The sequence below is a fragment of the Gambusia affinis genome, linkage group LG05, assembly GCF_019740435.1.
Source record: "Gambusia affinis linkage group LG05, SWU_Gaff_1.0, whole genome shotgun sequence".
NCBI classification, from domain to species: Eukaryota; Metazoa; Chordata; class Actinopteri; order Cyprinodontiformes; family Poeciliidae; genus Gambusia; species Gambusia affinis.
In genome coordinates this window covers 2,109,637-2,131,578 of record NC_057872.1, presented here as the reverse complement: position 1 = coordinate 2,131,578, position 21,942 = coordinate 2,109,637, and the positions used below count along the sequence as shown (strand labels likewise).

Sequence of the window (21,942 nt, the reverse complement as noted above, 5' to 3'; positions counted from 1 at the left end):
CAATCCAGACTACCATAGGAATGGGGCCTAGGGAAATGTCATTATATCATAATACAGGAAATTTACGTGAAAGCACTGCTAAGAGGGAGAAAATGCAGTGGCTTCCCAGCCAAAACCCGAGACTTGGCAGGTATGACTTGACACAACGCCCTGGCGTTTACAGGGCAGTCAATCCAGAAGTACTGTTTCTTTCCCTTTGTGCTGATTGGCTTAAACTAGAAAGTTCTTAGTATTTTTAGAGCGAGTTTGAAGTATTGGCAAATTTGGTTCTATTCACTTGCAGCTGTGGTCACTGTGTTCCTTAAATTAAACATTAATCCATTATTTTTTTATTTTTTTATTTTTTTTGTAGAAAAAAGTTTGTCAATGAGAATCAATAACTACTTCCAGCTAAATAAGTTCCTTGTCGTGGAGGGGTACAAGTCAAAGTCAATAAAACTCCCAAAGAAGCAACATTTACAAATTGCATAAAACCAAGAGTTTAAAGAGGAGTGTGTCATCATGTCACCCACACACATGCAAACCACACCAAGTTTAGGTGGTCAGTCATAACTCTACCATTGCCGTTGATCTGGAAGATATTGGAGGAGGCTTCTTGAAACACATCTTGCAGTTCTGAAGGGCTGACCTGTGTGGCTTTGAAGAGAAAACAGTTTGAGAAAGGCAACATCATAAACAACTACAGCACTGCAAAAATCACTGCATATTATCAAGGTTTACAGCTATCTGGTTGTTTGTTCAGAGACACCAGAATCACAGACCTTATGGTATCTCCCTCGACAAGTGATGATGGAGGTGGATTGAAAACAATTTTGCATTTACATTGTTTAACAATAAGACATGTTTTTCCACCAAACAGAATCGTCACAACATGAACATAATTGATACAAATTCAAACAAAGCCTAAATAATAATAAGCATCACAGGCCTCTTCATAGTAGCAGACATGTGACTGTAGACTGTTATCAAAAGCCCTGTTTTTATATAAATGAAAGTAAGAAAGTTCTGTAGCCACGCTATGAAGGTCCTCTTATCTGCATTTCAGCCAGAAAATGCAGATAAGAACCTGCTTATATAAGCAGGTTCAAGCTTCAGCTGTTCATCATGACTAATCCAACCGTTCTGCTGCTGCCCTAATTACTGATACTAATGCATATAAGAATACAACAGTAATGGTCAGATACAGTTTGTATTCTATGTAATTCAGCCATATTAGTATTTTAAAATGATGTTTCTTATTCATTTTAGAAAGTATCTTTTTTTCAGGAACAGAGCTTTTATCTAGGGAAGGAACAGAGTCAGTTGTTTTTGTTGTTGCCTGGCAGCAAGAAGTTCCCGGGATCAAATCATGGCCAAGGCCTTTCCGCATACTCTCTCCCATGTGTGTGGGTAGGTTCCCTCTGTACTTTGTGCAAATTATTCTTTATGAAATGTTGCTTAACAAAGTTGATAGAAATGACCAAAATATGGCTTCACATTTCTGCTAATGTTGTCATCTCTGCACCGTATTTTACCAACTTAAGAATGTTTGACTTGATATTAAATTTAGGAATTTCTCTTTGCCTGCAATTAATCTATATATTGGAATAATATAGATATGAATCAAGATATGACTTGGAGAAGCATCTCAATATCAAATGAAAATTGGCAAAAGTTAATGATGGGGATGGAAGTCAGCAACACTAAAATATTTAAAGTGTATTAAATTGAACTCTGTGAGTTATCAAAAATATTAGCTTCATCTAAACCTTGAACTTCAACTACATTAGACTCAATCCCAACCAAAATTATTTAAGGAAGTGTTTCTTTTTGATCACTTCCCCAATTTCTGATATGATTAACCTAGCCACAGTAAACACATCATACCACAGGCCACACAGTAATTAAAGCTTTATATAAGAAATCTTCTCTTGATCAAAATGATTTGATAAATTACATAACTATGTCTTATCTTCCTTTCTTTTATGAAATTCTTGAGAAAATAGTTGCTAATCAACAGTGTGAGCATCTAAATGGTAATGTCAGCTTTAGAGAGCTACAATCACATTTTAGAGCTGATGAACTCTGGTGAAAGTTGCTTGGGTCAGTTCTCTCTTCTATTCTATATAGTATATATTCTATTCATTTACATATTCTATATACTTCCTTTTGGTAAAATTACTGACATTATATGATAATTATCTATTGCTGTAGTGATGATACTGAAGTATATTCTTCCATAAATCCTGTTGAATCCTGCTAATCAGTTAATTGGGTTAATGATCTTCAAGATGGGTTACATCTTGAAGACATAAAAACCTAAATGACTTTAAATTTTCTGTTATAAATTAAGACAATACAGAAGTTCTCATGTTTGAACCAACATCAAACCACTTAGCAAGTCTCTTAATTTGAATGGCATAGTATTGACCTCAGGTATTAAAATAAAAAATGTTATTTTTTAACTACTGTTAAATCTGAGCTTAAAACTAATAGTTTCTGTTGAAAACTTTATCCATTTTGGTAAAGGTTATATTTAGAGATATACACTTGGTTATCCTGAGCTGATTTTATAGCTATGCTGATATAGATTTAGGCTGCTAGAGAACAAAATGACAATCTTTTCTCACTTTTCTGCATTCTCTTTCCCCTCTTAAACTGTGTATTATTTGCTATTATTTCAGTTTTTGGTGTTATCATCTCGCCGTGTTGAAGCTACTGCTGGTCTAGCATTCTGTTGAGTTGTGACACTTTCTGGATGGCGCCATCGGCTGACCTAGACAGCATATAACTTGGTGTTCTCCCTTAATTGTCTTTGTGTAAAGCACCCTATAATTACATTTTTTGAGAATTTATCTTACATAGATCTATTGTTCCAAAATGAATGTGGAGCATGTGTATTACACTGAATAATGGACATGGAAGACCACCTCTGATGAAGAGTCTCTTTGCAGTAATGATCATGCAACAGACAGAATCATTAGGTTGGAACCTGTGGGCTGGATTCTTTCTGTTCAGAAGGACCTCATGGCTAAATGATAGGTGTGGGGTTAATGATCTGAAGCTGCAATACATATCATGACCCTCATAAGCTCCATGCAAAAACACACCAACCCACACTTTAACCAAAGACTGCAAACTATGAACTACTCAAAATAATCTTCATTCTGACATCATCATGAGCTCATATCTACAAAATGATAGACATGTTAAAATACTCAACAGTGTGAAAAGAAAGAAGGTAATAAATGTTAGTGTGTCATTGAGGCAGGCAGGCAATTGTCAAACATAAAAAAAGACATTTGAAAAGTACCTGTGTGAGTACCATGACATGCTGACTGAACATCATTAACTTCACATCCTCGATAAACTCTTCAGGTAATAATGAGCAGTCAGCTGATAACTGTTACAGTGTAATGACATACATACAAAAAGGTTGGTTTTCCAACTGAAAAACACTGATATTAAATCAGAACGACCACAAGTTCAACATAAAGCTCATTCATCTTCCATTTATTTTTCCCATATAAAGTAAATCACGCTACACAGCAGATAATAAAAATTCATAATAATGTGTCTGTGATTACATCTGTTGTGAAGCCTGTTCATTCCATGTGCTGTAAAATTAAAAAGTTAAATTTTTTATTTTGTTAACTGTAAGAAATTCAGGAGGTTTTCTTAACTGGAAAAAAAAAAAAAAAAACTATCTTCAACAGTATAAAAGCTATTCTGGTCTAAAGATTAACACTGTTTAAATGAGTAATAATCATAACTGGAACCCTTTATCTAAAATAGATGCATGGACAAAAATACATGTGCAACCAGAAGTTATGTATGATAAAGATATTAAATTGATTAAATTTGACAACAATGACAGAAATACTTTGATCATAACGATTTTCTGTATTTTCTGGCTGACCAACGTTTGGTAAAACTCAGCAGGAGGAAATATAATATCCTGTTTTCCCACAAAATAAGTATCAAAGAATCATAGTTGTTCCTTCAGAACTCAAAGGTCTGTCGCCTGTCACTTTTGGATTCTCAACCTCTTAAAGGTTATAAAGAGAAACATATAATTTGTTTTTGGTATGTATACAGCATTTTTAAAACTGAAAGTATTGTAATTACTTGACAGTGGAATAAAATGCACTATGTGCCTGAAAAAAAAAGACAAACGTAGTTCCTCCCCTTTAACAAAAATATTACATAAATAACTAAATTGACAATAACTGATTGTCTAATCACATTTGATAACAATGCATTAACTATTGTTTAGGTTTTAGTAAATAAAATCAAAAGAAAACTGAATTTAATATTCACAGATAAATTAATCAGAGCAACTATCTACAGAGGAAAAGTGAATAAATAATAAAGAAAGCTGTGAAGTATATTCTTACTTAGCATATCTAAAATTGCTAATGAGAAACTGCAGTGAACTGATTGATGATCATCAGTAAAGTTAGCTTCTCTCTCTCTTTTTAAAAGAACAGAATAATCAAAACAAAGTGCCTTCATGTCTTGTTCTGAACTGGGCGACAGCCCCGCCATGCTGGGGATAAATTATCATCAATGCCAGGTTTCAGACAATCTGCAACCTGTACAATTATACTCTCAAATCAGAGAGGAGTCTAATCAGGAGCTCCCATCTCATTATAGTCGGGGTCACTGGTTGTCTCCTCACTGATCAGACATTTTTATTGTCCTAAAAAGTTCAATTCAGTCTCTGAGGTACAGTGGCTCCAAAGGCTTGCCTGTAATAGCGATGGTCTAGTCTTCACATCATAACACACAAGAGATGTTGGTCAGATGCATTTGCCCATACATCTGAGGAAACATCTTTGCATTTCTCCATATCCTGCATTTCTCTGGAGTTTCTCCAGAAAACATGACTGGATGTATTTTGTTTTGATTTAAAATCACCGGAATGGACCAAAACCATGTGAGCAGACGAACAGGAAGTCAGCCAAACACAAAGTAATTAGACATTACTTCTTTTATTCTTTTTAGCGCTAAAAAGAGAGACGCTTACCCTCACAGGCTAATTTGTTGTGACGCGAACACACTGGGATTAAACAGCATCTAATTAAAAATGGACGATCCATTCCTTATATCTAAGACACGCCTACTGGTCTTCTGATAAACTATGTCAGCTAAGGAATGTCTGCTCAGGAGTTACTTGATATCATGGCGTCAGCTTAAGTTTCACTCCTACAAAAAGTTCTCTGTTTGAAAATGAAACATGCAAGCTCAAGTTTCATTCCTCAAACAAAGCCCTCTGTCCAAAAATTAAACATGCTATGTGTGTCAAAAGTACCTGTGAGTGTGTGTGAGTGCAAACCTGGATAAGCGTCCCAACAATTTCCACTGATGGAACCAGAAACTACTTGGACAAATGCTACTTGAAATCTACCAGAAAACTACCCTGAAAGAAACACAGGATTTGTAAGGTAGAGGTTTGTTATGGCAAACTGTTAAGCATGTTAAAGAGTAGAAAAATTATTTATCTCAAAATAATTTTCTTAGATACAGAATAAAGCCATCAAAACTGCTGAGTATTGTTAATTTTAGCATTTTAACTTTCCATGGAAAATGCTTGCATGCAGCTACACAATTTGAGACACATTAATTACTAAAGATCTTTGGATTATTAAAAAAATAATTTTTTTCTGAATTAAACTGATTTAAATTCTCTGTCAGAGCTTAATATCTTTCAAATTGTCATCAATTATGAGTTTGGATGGTAAATCTTAAGCCTGATTTGAGCTCCACTTTTTCTTTCCTCCCACATTCTGAAGTTGGGATTGTCACTCTCTAGCTCAGCATTCTCACACAGTGGTCATCTGTGATATTTATGCTGTAATTTTGTGTGATTACTGTAAAAATAACTCCTGCGCTTTCTCAAATTGCTTGCACTAATTGTTTGTTCATTTATTGCTGTTTCGTTTATTGATATTATTATAAATCATTCTTGACCAATACAATAACTGCTGCTGCATTTCTTGTCCTCTTATCTTTGAATTATTTTAAAGACCTTATTACATATAAGCAGATTGTTTTATTCATAATTATTGAATTATTATGTGTATATTATACAGGTGTGCTGCTTAGGTTTGGTTCTGTGTGGAAAAATAGATCTTTATTTAACCGGATTCCTGGTTAAATAAGTCCATTACGAGAAGAAGCCCTACATATTGTTAAAAAGAAAACACTTTACACAGCTCATGGTTGCTCTCACATCTCTGCCTCAGAAAAATCATCTTTTAGTTCTCCTGAACAATCTGAATGAGATGAAAGAGATCGCACTGCTCCTCTCACTTAAAGTACTTCCTTCAGACTTTGGGTCCCTTTTTGATGCTTGTCAAGAACGGAAGAGGCTTCTTTGCTACCCTTTGTGTCACAAGACATTGTCTTTATATCATATTCACACAGATACACTCATATCAACCTCATTCTGCTCAACTCAATTCAAAAAGATTTTATCCACATCCCAAAGGGGAATGAAATGTCATCACTCATATCATCCAAGTACCTTCAAAGAGTCGTTCTGGATGGTGATGCTGTGGGCAGGAAGAATCTTCAGTAGCAGTCAGGCTTGCAATGACTCTCAGAAAGCCTCTGACTGAAGCCACTGCTAGCTGTATGCTAGTCTCATGTTTTTGATGACATGCTTAAAGGTCCCTATCCAAGCAGCAGAGATGATTTTCCACAGTAGCAGAACAAAAATAAGTGCACTACTCCAACATGTTGCCAGCGTGATTCTAGACTGTGCCATATAAAGCATCCCTGTCTTCACATTCTGTTAAATTTGTCAAACATTTCTCAGTGGAAGGGTGTCTTGTCATTTCCTATACAATCTTAGACCTCCTGAAACATGTTTCACTGCAATTAAACCTCTTTTCAAATTCAAACATACTGCATTGGTTCCAATAAAGTAAGAATAATTTAAATAAATTATAAGTAAACCCAATTAGCAGTATAACTTTTTATAATCTATTTTATTAATACAATAAATAATTTTGTTTGACATCCTTTAAAACATGCAGCATTTTCCTTCCATCTGAAAGCTCTTTAATAAAAACTGGAACTGGCCTTGGAGATAATCTGTGCCATTTAAATAAGACAAACACGTTTAACACATCTGCCTCTAGTTACAACAGACGTACAAATTTATCAAAACTCATGCACAGTTTTACCTGTGGCAATGATATGACTATTCTTACAGTCAGCTGATCTTTATGTGTCACAGTAAACATGAAGTATAAACGATGTTATAAATGAGGTTTGTCAGAAAGTAAACTTTGAAATTAAATAACTTGATCTTTACCTAATAAATGCACAATAAACTAACATCATTCTCTAAAAACCCAGAGCCTCCAAGATGAGTTCATAGAAAGCATGAATAGTTTAATCTGCAACTGTTTTTGAATGCCTGAAGTCATCAGGCAGACTGAAAGGCAGCAGTCTTTCACCCAGGATGCAATGTTGGGATCTACCAGGCAAGCTCAAGCTGAGGTTAACACAGGGGTGTATTATGATGCAGGGCCACAGAAGCTTGGATCAATGGTATCTCAGTTGGTCCATTAATCTGAGCGTGGGTGTCTGACACGTGGCCCACTTTGGCCACTTACTGCCCATCAGCAGAGCATGGAGCTGAAGGAGAGAGCGTTCATCACATTTTTGTCACATCCAGCCCAGCCTCGTGCTTCATTACAGCTTAATAAAGCAGACCCACATTTCCTGGGTGCTCATCAAAGGCAGCTAACCATATGGAGCAATGGACGGGTCAGGTCCAACGGTGGGCTGCTTCTTCTGCTACAGACGGACAGTTGGGATTCTGTTTACCCGCTAAGATGGAAGAACGTTGGGATTCTGAGGTCAGCAGATGTTCTCTCTCCTCCAGCTGAGGTACCCCTGTTTTTAGTTGTAGAATTTCAACTATTTTTTAAGTGAAAATAATTATATAATCTAATCTGGATGTTCCTGACTACTATTCATGCATATAAATTACATTTTCATATCAACTAAAATGATTTGTCATCTTTAAAACTCCACAATGAAAAACCTTATATTATGGTTATACATTTCACACGTTACATGATCATTTGATTGAAAGCAGTTGGTAGCCAGGTATGTATACATAATATTGCATTGACTCATGAATTACTCATAATTATGAGTCAATTATGAGTCGCCTGAATATATAAATTCAGGCGATGCCATCTATAGAATATTTGAAGAAAGGAAGGACAATAGATGTATTCATTTATTTTTTCTGAGAAAACGTTATCTTTACTTCAGGGTACTTCTCTCCAAAGAACCAGATTGTTCAATTTGGTTTAATATCTATAATAATTCAAATTTTATCCAGTGTATTTTATCTCCACTAACCCATTCTCTGAGCTTGCCCCATCCTTTTCTAACAAAACACATATAGCTGTGGTTGTTGGGTGATGGTGGGGAACCCACTTGTTTTGATATTGTTTGATTAATACATTTCAATCATGTAGGAACATTCTATTTGTGTTACATAAATGAGATGAATGTATGTGTGCATATTAAAGGGGCTGTATTTTCCACCACAATCAAGTATCTATGTCACAGAAACTGACTTCTCAGTTAAATGTCTTGAAAATGGCCTCTGTTTTCTTCAAGAAGCTTCTGTTCTTTCTAAAACTTTGCCTTCAACACATCATCACAACATGATGCCCTTTACAACTGTCTTTAGGATTTTGGGACTGAGAAGTAATTTCTATTTTAAGCTCATCAGACTTGTAGTTCCACCAGGTGTTAGCTCCTCCAGACTAGTGCCAGCAGCACCTAGCAGAGAGGTGAAGGTTGCAATGATTTCAAGGATTTCTTTGACATGCATGAATGAATCAAAGTAACACTGCATGTGTGTTTTTGTTGAGGGAATAACAACATAACATGATGCAAAGCTCAAACAAGTAAATTTTACATACCAGGACCAGCTGGTAAGTCTCACACCTCATTGAACATCACTGTTCAGTTAAAAATAAATAATATGAACATAAACTATTACATACTGTAACAGCTATTTGATGCTGTTGAGCTACCGATTACAAATTCTGTAATGTGCCTGGTCTACTTTTATTTTTAATCTCGCATTAATCAGAACAGCATATGGCTCGACAATATGTGTTGACACTGAAACCTGTGTTGTCATGCCATCATGCATGAGAAGCGAGGCTGTGTTGGTGCTGACATGCTGCCTCTCAGACAGAGAGAGATGGTGGAGGGCTGGGAGCGTTTGCCGAGAGAGGGTGGAGAGATTAGCCTAATCGACAGCTCTATTAGAGACTTAACCTGTGCTTTGATCATTTTCTGAGCTCCCCCTCAGATCAGCCTAAGCAACAGCTGGTAAATCTGACAGGCTCCTGCTCTACTCCCCATCCTGCCTACATTCTCTTCACTTCACCTCCACAGATACCCCTCGTAATGTACCCAGGCACCACTATGATGAAAAGAAGTCTTTCTAGAGACTTAGCTTTCCATATGCCTGGCTACAGCAGAAGTGATTTTAGGAGAGAAGCTGACGGCTGTACTAAATCAAAGGCAGATGTACTGTATGCTTACAGTCTCTGCAGTCTATAGACAAAAAGCCACTGTGAGGTTTTTTCGTCTTTTCCTGTGACAGAACCTCCCTTTCTTCCTTAATGAACTGCTAAACTAGACCATAATGACTTTGTATTTGCTAAATGCCAAAATGATATGCAGTTTCATCTTTTTCAAATTTTGAAACATACATACATTTCATTGATAGTTTGAACAACTGGCAATCTGTAAAAGGTGCATCCTGCCTCTCATCATATAACTACTGCCAAACCATTAAACCATTGTGAGGTTTAATGATTAAATCATCCTTGGAGGAAAAATGTGGGCAACAGTGGAAAACAGCTTGTTCCCTTAAAGGTTGACTTTTTCCATCAGATTAGAATTTGGAAAATGTAAGAACATACACAACAATTGACTGGATTTCATATCATGCTGAGAACAGATTTTGTTGAATAATACTGAAGTTTTAGGGGGACCCTGATAGAGATACTGAATGTAAATAGGAAATTTAATATTGAGTTGACCTGGAGGAGAAGACTGACAAGAAAACAGAAATTTGGTTTTGAAACTGTTTGGGTAGGTTGTGAAATATAGTAAATAGGAAAGTTGTCCAACACATGCACAGAATGTGTGTGAAACTTCTCTTGGATAACCTCTATAGAACATTTATTAAAAGAAAAAGCAAAGTCTGGATGTAGTGCACTTGTTTGGAAAAGTAATTTCAATAAAATTTGCATGTGGGTGTACGCGGGTGTGCGTTGGTGTGTGTGTGTTATCCCTTTTTGCTGTTCTATCCTCAAAGTAGCAAAAGTGTAACATTAATATTTTATCCTTACTTATTTGCTATGCTGCTCATAGATTGCTAGCTTTAGTTTTAATAATGTGTGGAAACTCTTTGGTTTCCATAACAATCTTGCTGGCTATATGGGTGAATGTGAACACAATGTTTTCTGTCTGGTGTCTCATAGCATTGATGGGCGTGGCCTGTGCTGCCTCACTATGACTGAGACTGCTTCCATAACTGTGTTCAGTGTTCTTCCTTGGATAATTGTTCCAAAGAACAACAAAATGACCTTACTGTGGTTGAACAGTGTCCTGGCATTTTGGAGCAGCTGCAATGTAAATTCAACATTCAGCCTACTGAATCCAAGTTATGGGCCTTTCGATCCCTTCTCCATGTGGTTTTATTTCTTAGTACCTTCTCCATGTTTAACACGAGATTAGGAACTAAATTATGGATCTATCTGAGCTGCCTCACTGTCATTACAGTTAACTTTCAGGAGTGCTCTCAGCATTAAATGTCTGACAGATCATAAAGCAAGAAGTTATAAAAGAAACTACACTAACTTCATGTTTTATTCTTCATAATATGGAAAAATAAAATTTTGTGACTCAATGAGAGTTAATTGCATCTATATATCTATATATATATATATATATATATATATATATATATATATATATATATATATATATATATATATATATATATATATATATATAGATATATATATATATATATATATATATATATATATATATATATATATAGATATATATATATAAATGAAGCTATAAAGCTTTATAAAACTTAGCTTTTTACAAAACTGCAGAAATTGGTAGGCCAGGTGTGTTTTTTCATAAAGGTTTTTTATACTTCTATTGGCCTTTGTTTGAAAATTCTAGGATATGAAAGTAGGTAATGAGAGAGAGGGTAGATATGCAGCAAAGGTCACCAGGCCGGGATTCTAACCTGTGACGCCAACATTGAGGACTAAGGCCTCCTTATGTGGGTCGTGCTTAGCCACACATAAGACATATTTGTGAAAGGTTGGTGTTTTATTCATTTATAATAAACTAATAAAGCACATTTTAAGAATATATCCTGAAATGCAAAACATTTCAGGATATATTGTTTTTCAATTTAGGTAAAGCAAGGTCTGATTCATTACCATGTAATTGATTCCATACAGCCGGACCAAGCCAGAAAATTCCAGCTTAAGTGACTGTCCTGGTTTTGTGAAAAAAAACCTTCTGAAAGTGAGGTGAAGGGTTTGGAATCACTTTGGTTTGTATTTGTATTCACTGTTTGTGTGTCTGGTGACCCAGTGATCAGCAAATGTCTTGTTGCTTACACCACAGATCAGCTGCATGTGCTCTGTAGTGCGTCAGTGATGTCTCCCTTTGAGGAGGCATCATATTTGTATTCTCATTTGTAGTGATTTATTTTTAATGGTGATCTTTCTGTGTTCTATTTTTATACATTTTGCTTCTGTGCACTGGGAAGTCACCCTCCAATGAACAATTAAAGATTTCCTCTATATGTAAATAATTTTTCTTATTTTCTCTAGAGTGTACAGTCTTTACAAATATTAGCATAATGCGGATGTTCTTCAGCAAGTTTCAAACTGTTTTGAGAAGGATGTAGAGCAGGTGTCTATGCAGCTGCCTCTCTGTGGTGACAGGGGAAAATAAAGAATATCCCTTCTGCTTGTAAATTATTTAAAGAAAAATGGAAACTATCCGTTGTGATCTGTGTTTTTCTCTGTGTGTTTATTTTAAGTTTTTCTGTGTTTCTGGGTCTCTGTGTTGTCCTGTCTCTCTTTGATTGTTTCCCAGGTGTGTCTCGTTTCCGTGATTCCCCTCTGTGTATTTAACCCCACCTGTGTCCTTTTTTCCTTGTTGGGTCCTTGTCATATGTTTGAGCCAGTGCCACTGCATGACACTATCGTTCACCCAAAAGTTAACATCTCAAAAGAGAAGTCAACCAACCACCCAACTGTCAGGCAGTCTGCCCAGCAAGAAGCTAAAATCCACAGCCGTTCTTCCCACAGCTGGAACAGTTCTGTTTCCAGCCTTACATGCATTGAGTTTCTCTCAGTTGGTCAGAGAAAATCTGTTTTACACACATACACCTGTAGCTTGGCTGAACATGTTTTGCCTCCAGGCTTTTGTCTCACTCGTACCCCATTACAAGGCTAATGAAAGCACCAAGAGGATCAAATCCAATGAAGCTGCTTTTCACACCGCTTAACCCTTCAGAAAACCTGTGACCTCTGCATGAGAGCATCAGCTCACACACACAGGCACACGCACCCATCTACTGCTTCAAATATGAATTTTATTGTAGAACAGATGAGATCCTCTCAGCCATTCAGCATCTAATAGAAGCACAAATCTGACTGTCTGAAAAATGAACTCTGCCTTTCTCAGAAGTATCTCTGTGAATAATCTGAAACTATGATTCAACTGAACACAAAAATGGTTTCTCCTGACTCAAATCTTTAGTATTTCATGCTGTGACTATGTTAAATAAAACACCACAGCTCTCCTGTCCATGTCTCTTTTACTACCTAGCCCACATGACTTCAGCATATGTTCAGAAAACTTTTTTTCACATTAAGACTTGTAAAACATTTTTGAACATATCATCTGTAACCTTACTCTCAGTGAATGTATTGATAAAAGAAAATCAAATTTATTTTATTTTCATTTCTACTACCGGTTTATGTGATGATGTATTTGTTTGCTTTTCATCTCATGTGGTTCAGATTGCTTGAATTATTCATTTTTTCATGAATGACAAATGTGTTTACTAATAATCCGTAAGTTTGACTGTTTGCTTCTGACGGCTGGATCAATGGTGACTTCAGGTGGATTCTGATGAAACCACAGTGATGACGGTAACATCTGGTGAAAAACAAGCTTAGAATGTATTCTCCTATTTTACATTTGTTGGAAAAGTTCACAATTTCTGAAAGTTAAATTGTGATATTCTAATATCACAAAAAGCTGATCATAGAAGATTTTAATTTACTTTACACTGTAATAGCTTTCCTACCTCCTCACTGGTAGGAATGATGTGAAAATGGGATGATCAGTAGATTAATTTCAGTAATCACATATTTTTTTCAAATGGGTAGCATTATGTAAAACTGATGTTTTTGAACTTTAGATCATATCATATTGTTATTCCCGCATCAAACTCATTCCTGGGATGTTGCCTTGATTCTCTCATGCATGTTTGGGAAATACTTTAATCTCCATGGAAACTATTCAGCTGTGCCGAACACTTGGTTGGACCTAGTGCCGCCTTGTAAATGTAGCTACTTATCAGAGAAGCAGTTTCCAAGGCTCCGCCTCACAGAGCAGCCCTCCTCTTCAATTGTCCCACTGAGCTCCTTCAAACTAGCCAGCAGCAATTAGCAAACACCTGGTGGACCTGTGCATCTGCTGAGTTTGATATGTCAGTTACTTCTCAGTGAAACACTGAAAAAAAATAATTGCTGAAGGCTTAATAGAGGAGTGATGTTTTGATGATTTCTTGAAGGCAGAGTTTAAGAAAAAGCAGGAGTTTAGACAAAAGTCTAATTTCAATGTGTTAAACTACAAAGTCAAGTTTCTTTCAAGTCAGATTTCATACATACAGCTTTCTAAAACAGCTGAAGTTAAGATTATTTGACTTTGGTATTACGTTGCCCAGAAATCACATAATACTGTCCTTTAACTGATTACTTTCAACTAGTTTATTGGACGCATATTCTCTATAGGCTTCCAGTTGAGTCATGTTCTCTCTGTTTTCAGATGTTGAATTGAATGGTGTTCACTTAGAGGTCGATGATGTTGCTTATCAACCTAACCCTGCTTTAAAATTCTTCACATTGTTCTCCCTGACCTATCTGCTGGATCTTCATGATGCTGGTTTGTCTCTAACCAACTGACCAGAAACAGATGACTTGAGTAAGACTGACTTAAATTTATCAAGTTAAACCAGCTTAATGTATTAAGTTGGATAAACTTCTTACCAATTGAAGCAATTTGATTAAGTCGATTAATTTTTTTTCACTCTGATTTCTTGAGTCCTGAAGCTCTAAAATGGAATATGAAGGAACTTTCCATGTGCAGCATGAAGAGGCACAGTCATTTGGTGAAGCAGAACTTGCCCTTACCTACTGGCTGATAGCCCTGCCTGGTGGGGCCCCCAAATGGGTTTCGGCTGCCAAAGGATCCTCCATCGATGGACCCATACGACATTCTGATGTTTGGCGGTGTGTCAGCTGTGTGCAATTGGAAAGGAAAAGACAGTTGGCAAGACTTAAACAGGAGACACCAGTTTACTTCCTCTTTCAGTCTGCCAGCCTTGAAATGAATGCACTCACAACACTGACAACAAACATCCATCCATCCATTCATCCATCTTCCTTACACCTTTTTGCTAGTGCGGTTGCGAGGGGTGCTGGTGCCTGTCTCCAGCGAGACATTTTGGGCAAGAGGCAGGGTACACCCTGGACAGGTTGCCAGTCTGTTGCAGGACTGACAACAAACAAATAAAGTCAACATAAATGGAATGTGAACTCTTAGCAGGTAGAACTACTGAACAAGGTTAATGATGGAAGCTTAACAAGACCTCCTTTCTAACTTCTGCCTATTTCTATGCAGTCTTTATTATTCTACAAATATTGTCAGTTCATTTATGCATTGTTTATACAATATAGAATTATGTAGCACCATAATAAATTTGTTTTATTATTTTCCAAATTGTTTTATTATTTTCCAAATTGTTTTATTTTCTTCCCAAATTCCACTTTTTCCAGTTAATTTTTTCTGAATAAAATTTTTTAAGCATGTTTATTAACCCAAAAAGCACGTAATTATGGTGTATATATATAAAAAAAATAGAACGAAATACAGCCATAGGTCTACTCTTTCTGTTTCGCAAATGTAACACACTGCTGATGTTCAATAGAACATTGCTTTTTCAAAATGAAAAGAAAAAGATGTTAAATAGGTATTTCCTCATTTTTATAAGAAAAAAGTAAAGTAAAAGTTGTGCAGACTTTCACAATGATCAGGACTTTTGTTTGTGTTCTTTCATCTGTCACAGGAATCTCTACTGGAGTAATGACTGTAAGTGTTGCTTTCATACATGATCAGAAAGATGGGACATAAAGCTTAGCAGAAGCCCTGGGTTCAGAGAGGAGGAAGAAAAGTCCTGGCCTCAACAGTCCCACTGGTCACTGGAGTATTTGGGATTGAGACACCAAAACTCTCCCAAAGATAATCCTAAAGATCATCTAGTTCCCACACTGGCACTAGAGCACCCAAGCTCTAAGTAGAGCCCCCTAAGTGGACAGTTTAAGCAGCTTCATTAAGTTCTGCACTCATATGATATGAGTGCAGAAATTAAAAAGCAGCTGTTCTACCTTCTATTATATGGTGTTCCAGTGTGAACAGTCTGGATATGTATATTTATTCCCAGGCATAGAAAACCCCCTCAGACTGCTCTGTGTTGATGGTAGTTGTGTTGGTGTAAATGCAGTGAGACACAGAGGCTGATAAGAATCCTCAGTGTCTGCAAGCATCTTGCAAAACAAAAGCTTTACAATCCTGAAAATGATTTTGAAATAATTCAGAGTAAAACAGCTTAGGATTTCCTTTCAAACTCAGCTTCATTCACGTTCATTCTGCCTGCCCATGAATAAGTAAACATGTAGATAATATGGACAAACCTTGGACTGTGCCGAGGTCTCAGTTCGGGGCTTCCACAGAAATCACAGCTATTAAAAGCAGTTGTCAGGCTGAAAACAACTTCATCAGTTCAGATCCCCTCTGTATGGACGGCAGCAGAACTGTGGTTCTTTTAATCATTTTTCTGTCAGGTTTGTTTCTATGATTATAGTGGTTTCATTCATACACAAGAACAGCAGCACGTCTGTAGCTTTCTGTAGCTTTTTAAACACTATGCATTTAGGAATTAAACATCTTGATGAGGCTCTCTCTTGGAACTCATGCAGCAGAAGACTATTACTCTGGTATAAAGGGTTTGATTTATTGGGATTAGTTTTCCTGCCTGGGGAAAGCTTCTGAATGAAAAAGAACATGTACGCTGTGGATTTTTACTTGATGTTTTTAGTTAGTTTAGCTTTTAGAAGTGCTCTGTTCGCTCTCTCTTTTTTTTTTTATTTTTTTTTTTTACTAATACCACGTAAGTGGGCTCTTATTGGTCCCTAGTGTGTGACCTACATCAACAACATCTGTCTTTTTTATAATTATGTAGCTTATTATGGTGCTGGACATACAGCTACATTTTTTCAGAATATTCAGCCTGTTTGATATCGTGAATCATCATCCAAAACTTTCCAGAATTCTGTAGCAGAATTATTACAGTTACAAAAGGTTTATATTCAGCTTTGAAAATAAAGATAAATATTTTATACATGCATCTTAGTAACATGTCATTAAAAAGTGATTTCTCCTCAGTAATTTTACTTTAAAAAAGTGAAGCGCATAGATCCATTTCACACAGATGTGTTAGTCAAGCTTTTGTTTCTATTCATTTTGATGATTCTGGCCAACAGCTCAAAACCCAATTTCAGTTTCTCTAAAATTAAAGAATTACCTCACAGTAAAGATGAAGATTTCTGATATGAAATATTTTGATGTGTATCCTCCTAGTGGATGGTTGCCATTACTACTAAACAACATCATGTCAGCATACTCCCCATGACAATGGCAGCTGTAACATGGTCACAACATAGCATTTATCTATGGAAAATATATGTTGTATGGGTTTAGAAATGTTAAAAAAGTAGAAGACTCTCACTCTGGTATTATGAGTTTGATTTAGAAAACCTGAATTTTGAGATTTTTAAAAAGAAATCAAACTTTTTCAAATAGTCTATGTAATATATAGCTTTCTTTATGGCAGGATATAATTAAATGCATTCATACTCTACATTTGTTGCAGCAGTGCAAAGAAAATAAAGCGAGTTAAAGAAGAATCTAATTATCTCCAACAGTGAAGCAGTTGCAAATTCTCAAGGAAACGTATAAAAAGACAAAAAATAGTCATACTGTATAGTTCTGCTCTATAGTTATGCTGCTACAGACTTATACCCATACAGAATATGCTGGTCAGTTTTTTTCCACTCTGTGATCTTTAATTCATTTAATCCTTTACAGTCTTCTCTTTATTGGTGTCATTAACTTTTTCCTCTCTACTTATTTTTCCTATCTTATAGAAGGCAATTCTGGTCTATTGCTTTGTGTTTTCTCCATCTCTTCTATTACAGGTTTACTACTATCAACTCTGTAGTTCAAAAATCCGTCGGATTGTTGAACCTCGGATTCAGGAAGAGCAGTGTGGTTTTCGTCTTGGTCGTGGAACACTGGACCAGCTCTACACCCTCAGCAGGGTCCTGGAGGGTGCATGGGAGTTCGCCCAACCAGTATACATGTGTTTTGTGGACTTGGAGAAGGAGTTCGACCGTGTCCCTCGGGGAGCCCTGTGGGGGCTTCTCCGGGAGTATGGGGTACTGGGCTCCTTGATACAGGCTCTCAGGTCCCTGTATGACTGGTGTCAGAGTCTGGTCCGCATTGCCGGCAGTAAATCGGGCTCGTTTCCGGTGAGAGTTGGACTCCGCCAGGACTGCCCTTTGTCACCGATTCTGTTCATTACTTTTATGAACAGAATTTCTAGGCGCAGCCAAGATGTTGAGGGGACCCGTTTTGGTGGCCTTAGGATTGGATCTCTGCTGTTTACGGATGATGTGGTCCTTTTGGCTTCATCAGGACGTGATCTGCAGCTCTCGCTGGAGCGGTTCGCAGCCGAGTGTGAAGCGGCTGGGATGGCGATCAGTACCTCCAAATCCGAGGCCATGATCTTGAGCCGGAAAAGGGTCTTCTCTGGGTCAGGGGGGGTGTCATGCCCCAAGTGGAGGAGTTCAAGTGTCTCGGGATCTTGTTCACGAATGGGGGAAGAAGGGAGCGGGAGATCGACAGGCGGATTGGCGCAGCGTCTGCCATCAAGCAGGCGCTGTACCGGTCCGTCGTGGTGAAGAGAGAGCTGAGCCAAAGAGCGAAGCTCTCGATTTACTTGTCGATCAACGTTCCCACCCTCATCTATGGTCATGAGCTTTGGGTCATGACTGAAAGAACGAGATCGCGGATACAAGCGGCCAAAATGGGTTTTCTCCGTAGGGTGTCTGGGCTCTCCCTTAGAGATAGGGTGAGAAGCTCAGTCATCCGGGAGGGACTCAGAGTAGAGCCGCTGCTCCTTCATGTCGAGAGGGGCCAGTTGAGGTGGCTCGGGCATCTGGTCAGGATGCCCGGAACGCCTCCCTGGTGAGGTGTTCCGGGCACGTCCCACCGGGAGGAGGCCACGGGGAAGACCCAGGACACGCTGGAGGGACTATGTCTCTCAGCTGGCTAGGGAACGCCTTGGGATTCCTCCAGAGGAGCTGGAAGAAGTGGCTGGGGAGAGGGAAGTCTGGGCATCCCTTCTGAAGCTGCTACCCCCGCGACCCGACCCTGGATAAGCGGAGGAAGATGGAGATGGAGATGAAACTCTGTAGTAGATGTCTACTGGACTGAGCTGAACTAACATGAAGCACATTAACCTGACTGCCCTTGACTGAATAGTCAAGAGTGGATAACTGGATGGCTGTGATTAGGAACATATATTTAAAAATGTTTAGTTCTGTTGTGATATTTTTTAATGTTCGGAATGATACGGTGCACACACAGAAGAGTCACTTAAAATATATTTTGCACCTTTTAATGTAATTTTGGTGCAATATTTATTCTACTTCAGTAAAATTCCTTCCAGAATCCTATATTTCTAATTCTGTGGACCCCTGGTATTTGCAGGTATTTGAGCCCACAACCAATCTGGAACAACAGAAATGGAAACTAGAAACTCTTTCTAACACTCTTATAACACCAAATATACCATAACATGCATTAATACACACAGTGGAAACTATCTTGGCTCTGCTGCAGAAGCTATCATATATGGACTTATAGTCAATCAGCACCAAGGATTCACGGTATTGTATGGCACTTGCAGATTTGAGCATTGCAAATGCTAGCAAGTACCGTATCAAGTAGCACCAAAGTGTTTCAATTTCCCAAGCTGCATTTTCTGTTGAATATTTTAGATGTGTTCTACAAAAATATCCACGGATAAGAAAATGTTATAAAATTAATTTTAAGTTACATTCCACAGAAAACACATGAATAGATGAGAATATTTCAGATTGCTTATGCAGCAATGAGTGCTGATACTGGCACTGCTGTATAAGCAGAATGCAGCATAAGGCTTATGCACAGAGTCATGCACCCATCCTGTATGTGCCAATACTGCACATCCAGCTGTGTGTCAACAGAAAACCATGAGTATGTTTTCTAAGTTCTTTGCTTTACTTAATAAAAAGTTGAGAAAACATAATGTGCTGTAGTGTGATGAAAATTAAAGACTGCATGAAACGTAAAATGTTGGAAGTAGGTCAGAACATGCCTAAATGAACACATTAGTCAGAGGCAACTTTAAAACATTTGCATTTCTCCAAGGTCACAATTAAACATGGGTGTAGATAAGTCGAGGACTGGAACATTTGGAGCCATCAAAGATCCACAGGCTTAAGGAACAAGTGGATGTTTTACAGTCAGCCTCTTCAGGATGTTAGCCTATAACCCACTTACAGAAAAAGAGGGGCACAGGGCATAGAATGCTAATCTGAATGCTGCTGAAAAGGTCAGAACATCATGAGAACATGTGTTTGACCTGCGGCCAGAGACAAACAGATGAAACTCTAATCAACAAATCTCTCTCTGCCCTCCTCTCCAGGCTCTTCAGCCTGCCTAGCAAAGGTCGGAGTACAGCACTGGTCAAGTGGCCAAAGCTCTTTCCCCAACAGTGAAAGACAAGCATACAGACAAGCAGGAGAATGTGATTACACTCCGGAGTCCCAGCGCTGCCCATTGTTGCAGAGAAGCCAGTGAATCCAGCTTATAACTGAGGCACTTCGGGAGCAGGCGTAGGATGGAGAAGCAGCAAGAGATTCAGTGTCCGCACATTACACAGGGACAGATTCAGTGGGCCAGGAGAAGGTTTAATCCGATTAATTTTCATTGAGGAAAGAGAATAATTACTTTTGGCAGTCCACAAACAAGCTCCACTCCGCTTGTTTCATGTCCACTGACTGTGTCTTGCATCCCTCTGAAGTGGGGACACGCATCATCTACGTCCGGGGGCATGGGGAACACTCTGTTCACATTTAAACACACAGGCAAAAGGCTGAAACCTTCACTGTTTGAAATGGAAACAATATTGCAAGTAATTTTTTTTTCATGCAGAAGAGGACACTGAGTACCGAGAAGCCAGAAATTACAAATTACTCTGCAGGATATGAGACCATGAGACCCCTAGAGGTCTCCAGAAAGCACTCCTATTAGTCTTACTAAGATCATGAAATCCTTCCACTTCCAGTCCACATTTAACTCAAAAATTTACTTTTCCATGATGGAAAAAAAATCCAGTTTCTACAGCCCACCTCAATCGTTGAACATGTTCTGTTTAAGTTCTTATAGGTACAACAGCATGAAGGAATTGGAATTGAAATAAACAAACAGGCATAAACTTGGCATGACTGAATCCTGTTGTCCCTATATTTTATGACAGAGGACATGTTCAAAAACACAAAGCAAATTTAGCTGCAGAAATGTCATGTGACTTAAAGCAGACCAATGTCAGCATACAAACAACAGAGTCCTACTATAATCATAATGTTTGAACTAATCATATGCTTTTACATCACAATCACAAACTAAGACATGATTTTATGCAAAAGTTCAACAAACATTAGAACATACACTAAACATAAAGTGGAAGAAAGATAATAGATAGTTTTCAAAATGTTTTAGAAATAAAAATGGCAACGTGTTATTGGGAAGCTATGGTGATGTGTAGATAGTAGGATTGTGAGAGATTTTACATGGGATTTCCTGTAGCTTTGTTTTTTAACAATGACCTTCTTCTTTCCACTCTGACTTAAAGGCCACATTTAAGAGAACATGGCTTGTAATTTTCCTGAGGACAGATTATCCCACCTGAGCCACCAGATCTCTGCAGCACCTCCAGAGTTACCATGAGCCTCTTGACCACTTTACTGAGTAATCCTGCTGTTCCTCTGGGACAAGAGTGCCTGAACCAAGGCAACCCAAAGAGGTTGTGCAAATGTTCTTCCACGGTATGCTCCGACCTTGGACGAAACGAGTTGGTGCTTTTAAACAGTTTAGCTGATCAGTCAGAGAGCACTTTGCATCTAATCAGGTCATGTTTCTCTGAAATAAGTGGGCTGTGACAGAAAGCTTCTTTCTATGTAGCGGCCATAAGTCCCACTTGCTCACCAAAGCCCCCACCTGTTTAGGGTTCTGAAAAAAGCCCACATGCCTCAACAGATGTTCTGTACAGTCTCCTAACTGGGTATGGCAGGTGTAGAGAGCATGACATAAAAGCTTTACAAGGAGTGGTTAAAGTGGTTGAAAAGGCCATCAGCACTTTGTTTCATCCCTTCTAGAACATCTGCACCATTACATTATCTATATCTT

General features: G+C 37.8%; 1 protein-coding gene across 6 annotated transcripts in view; it reads right to left on the bottom strand.

The window, feature by feature from the left end:
• tsnare1 (T-SNARE Domain Containing 1) overlaps positions 1 to 21,942 on the bottom strand; it is a 143,021-nt gene that overhangs the window by 90,610 nt on the left and 30,469 nt on the right. For all 6 annotated transcript variants that reach the window (XR_006370619.1, XM_044116729.1, XM_044116732.1 and 3 more), the window contains exons 2-3: positions 14,502 to 14,609; positions 559 to 636 (exon numbers count right to left, since the gene is read on the bottom strand). Coding sequence is in view for 5 of the 6 variants with exons in the window: in XM_044116729.1 (XP_043972664.1) it covers positions 559 to 636; positions 14,502 to 14,586 (163 nt within the window). In the remaining variant the exon portion in view is untranslated. The remainder of the gene's footprint in view (positions 1 to 558; positions 637 to 14,501; positions 14,610 to 21,942) is intronic.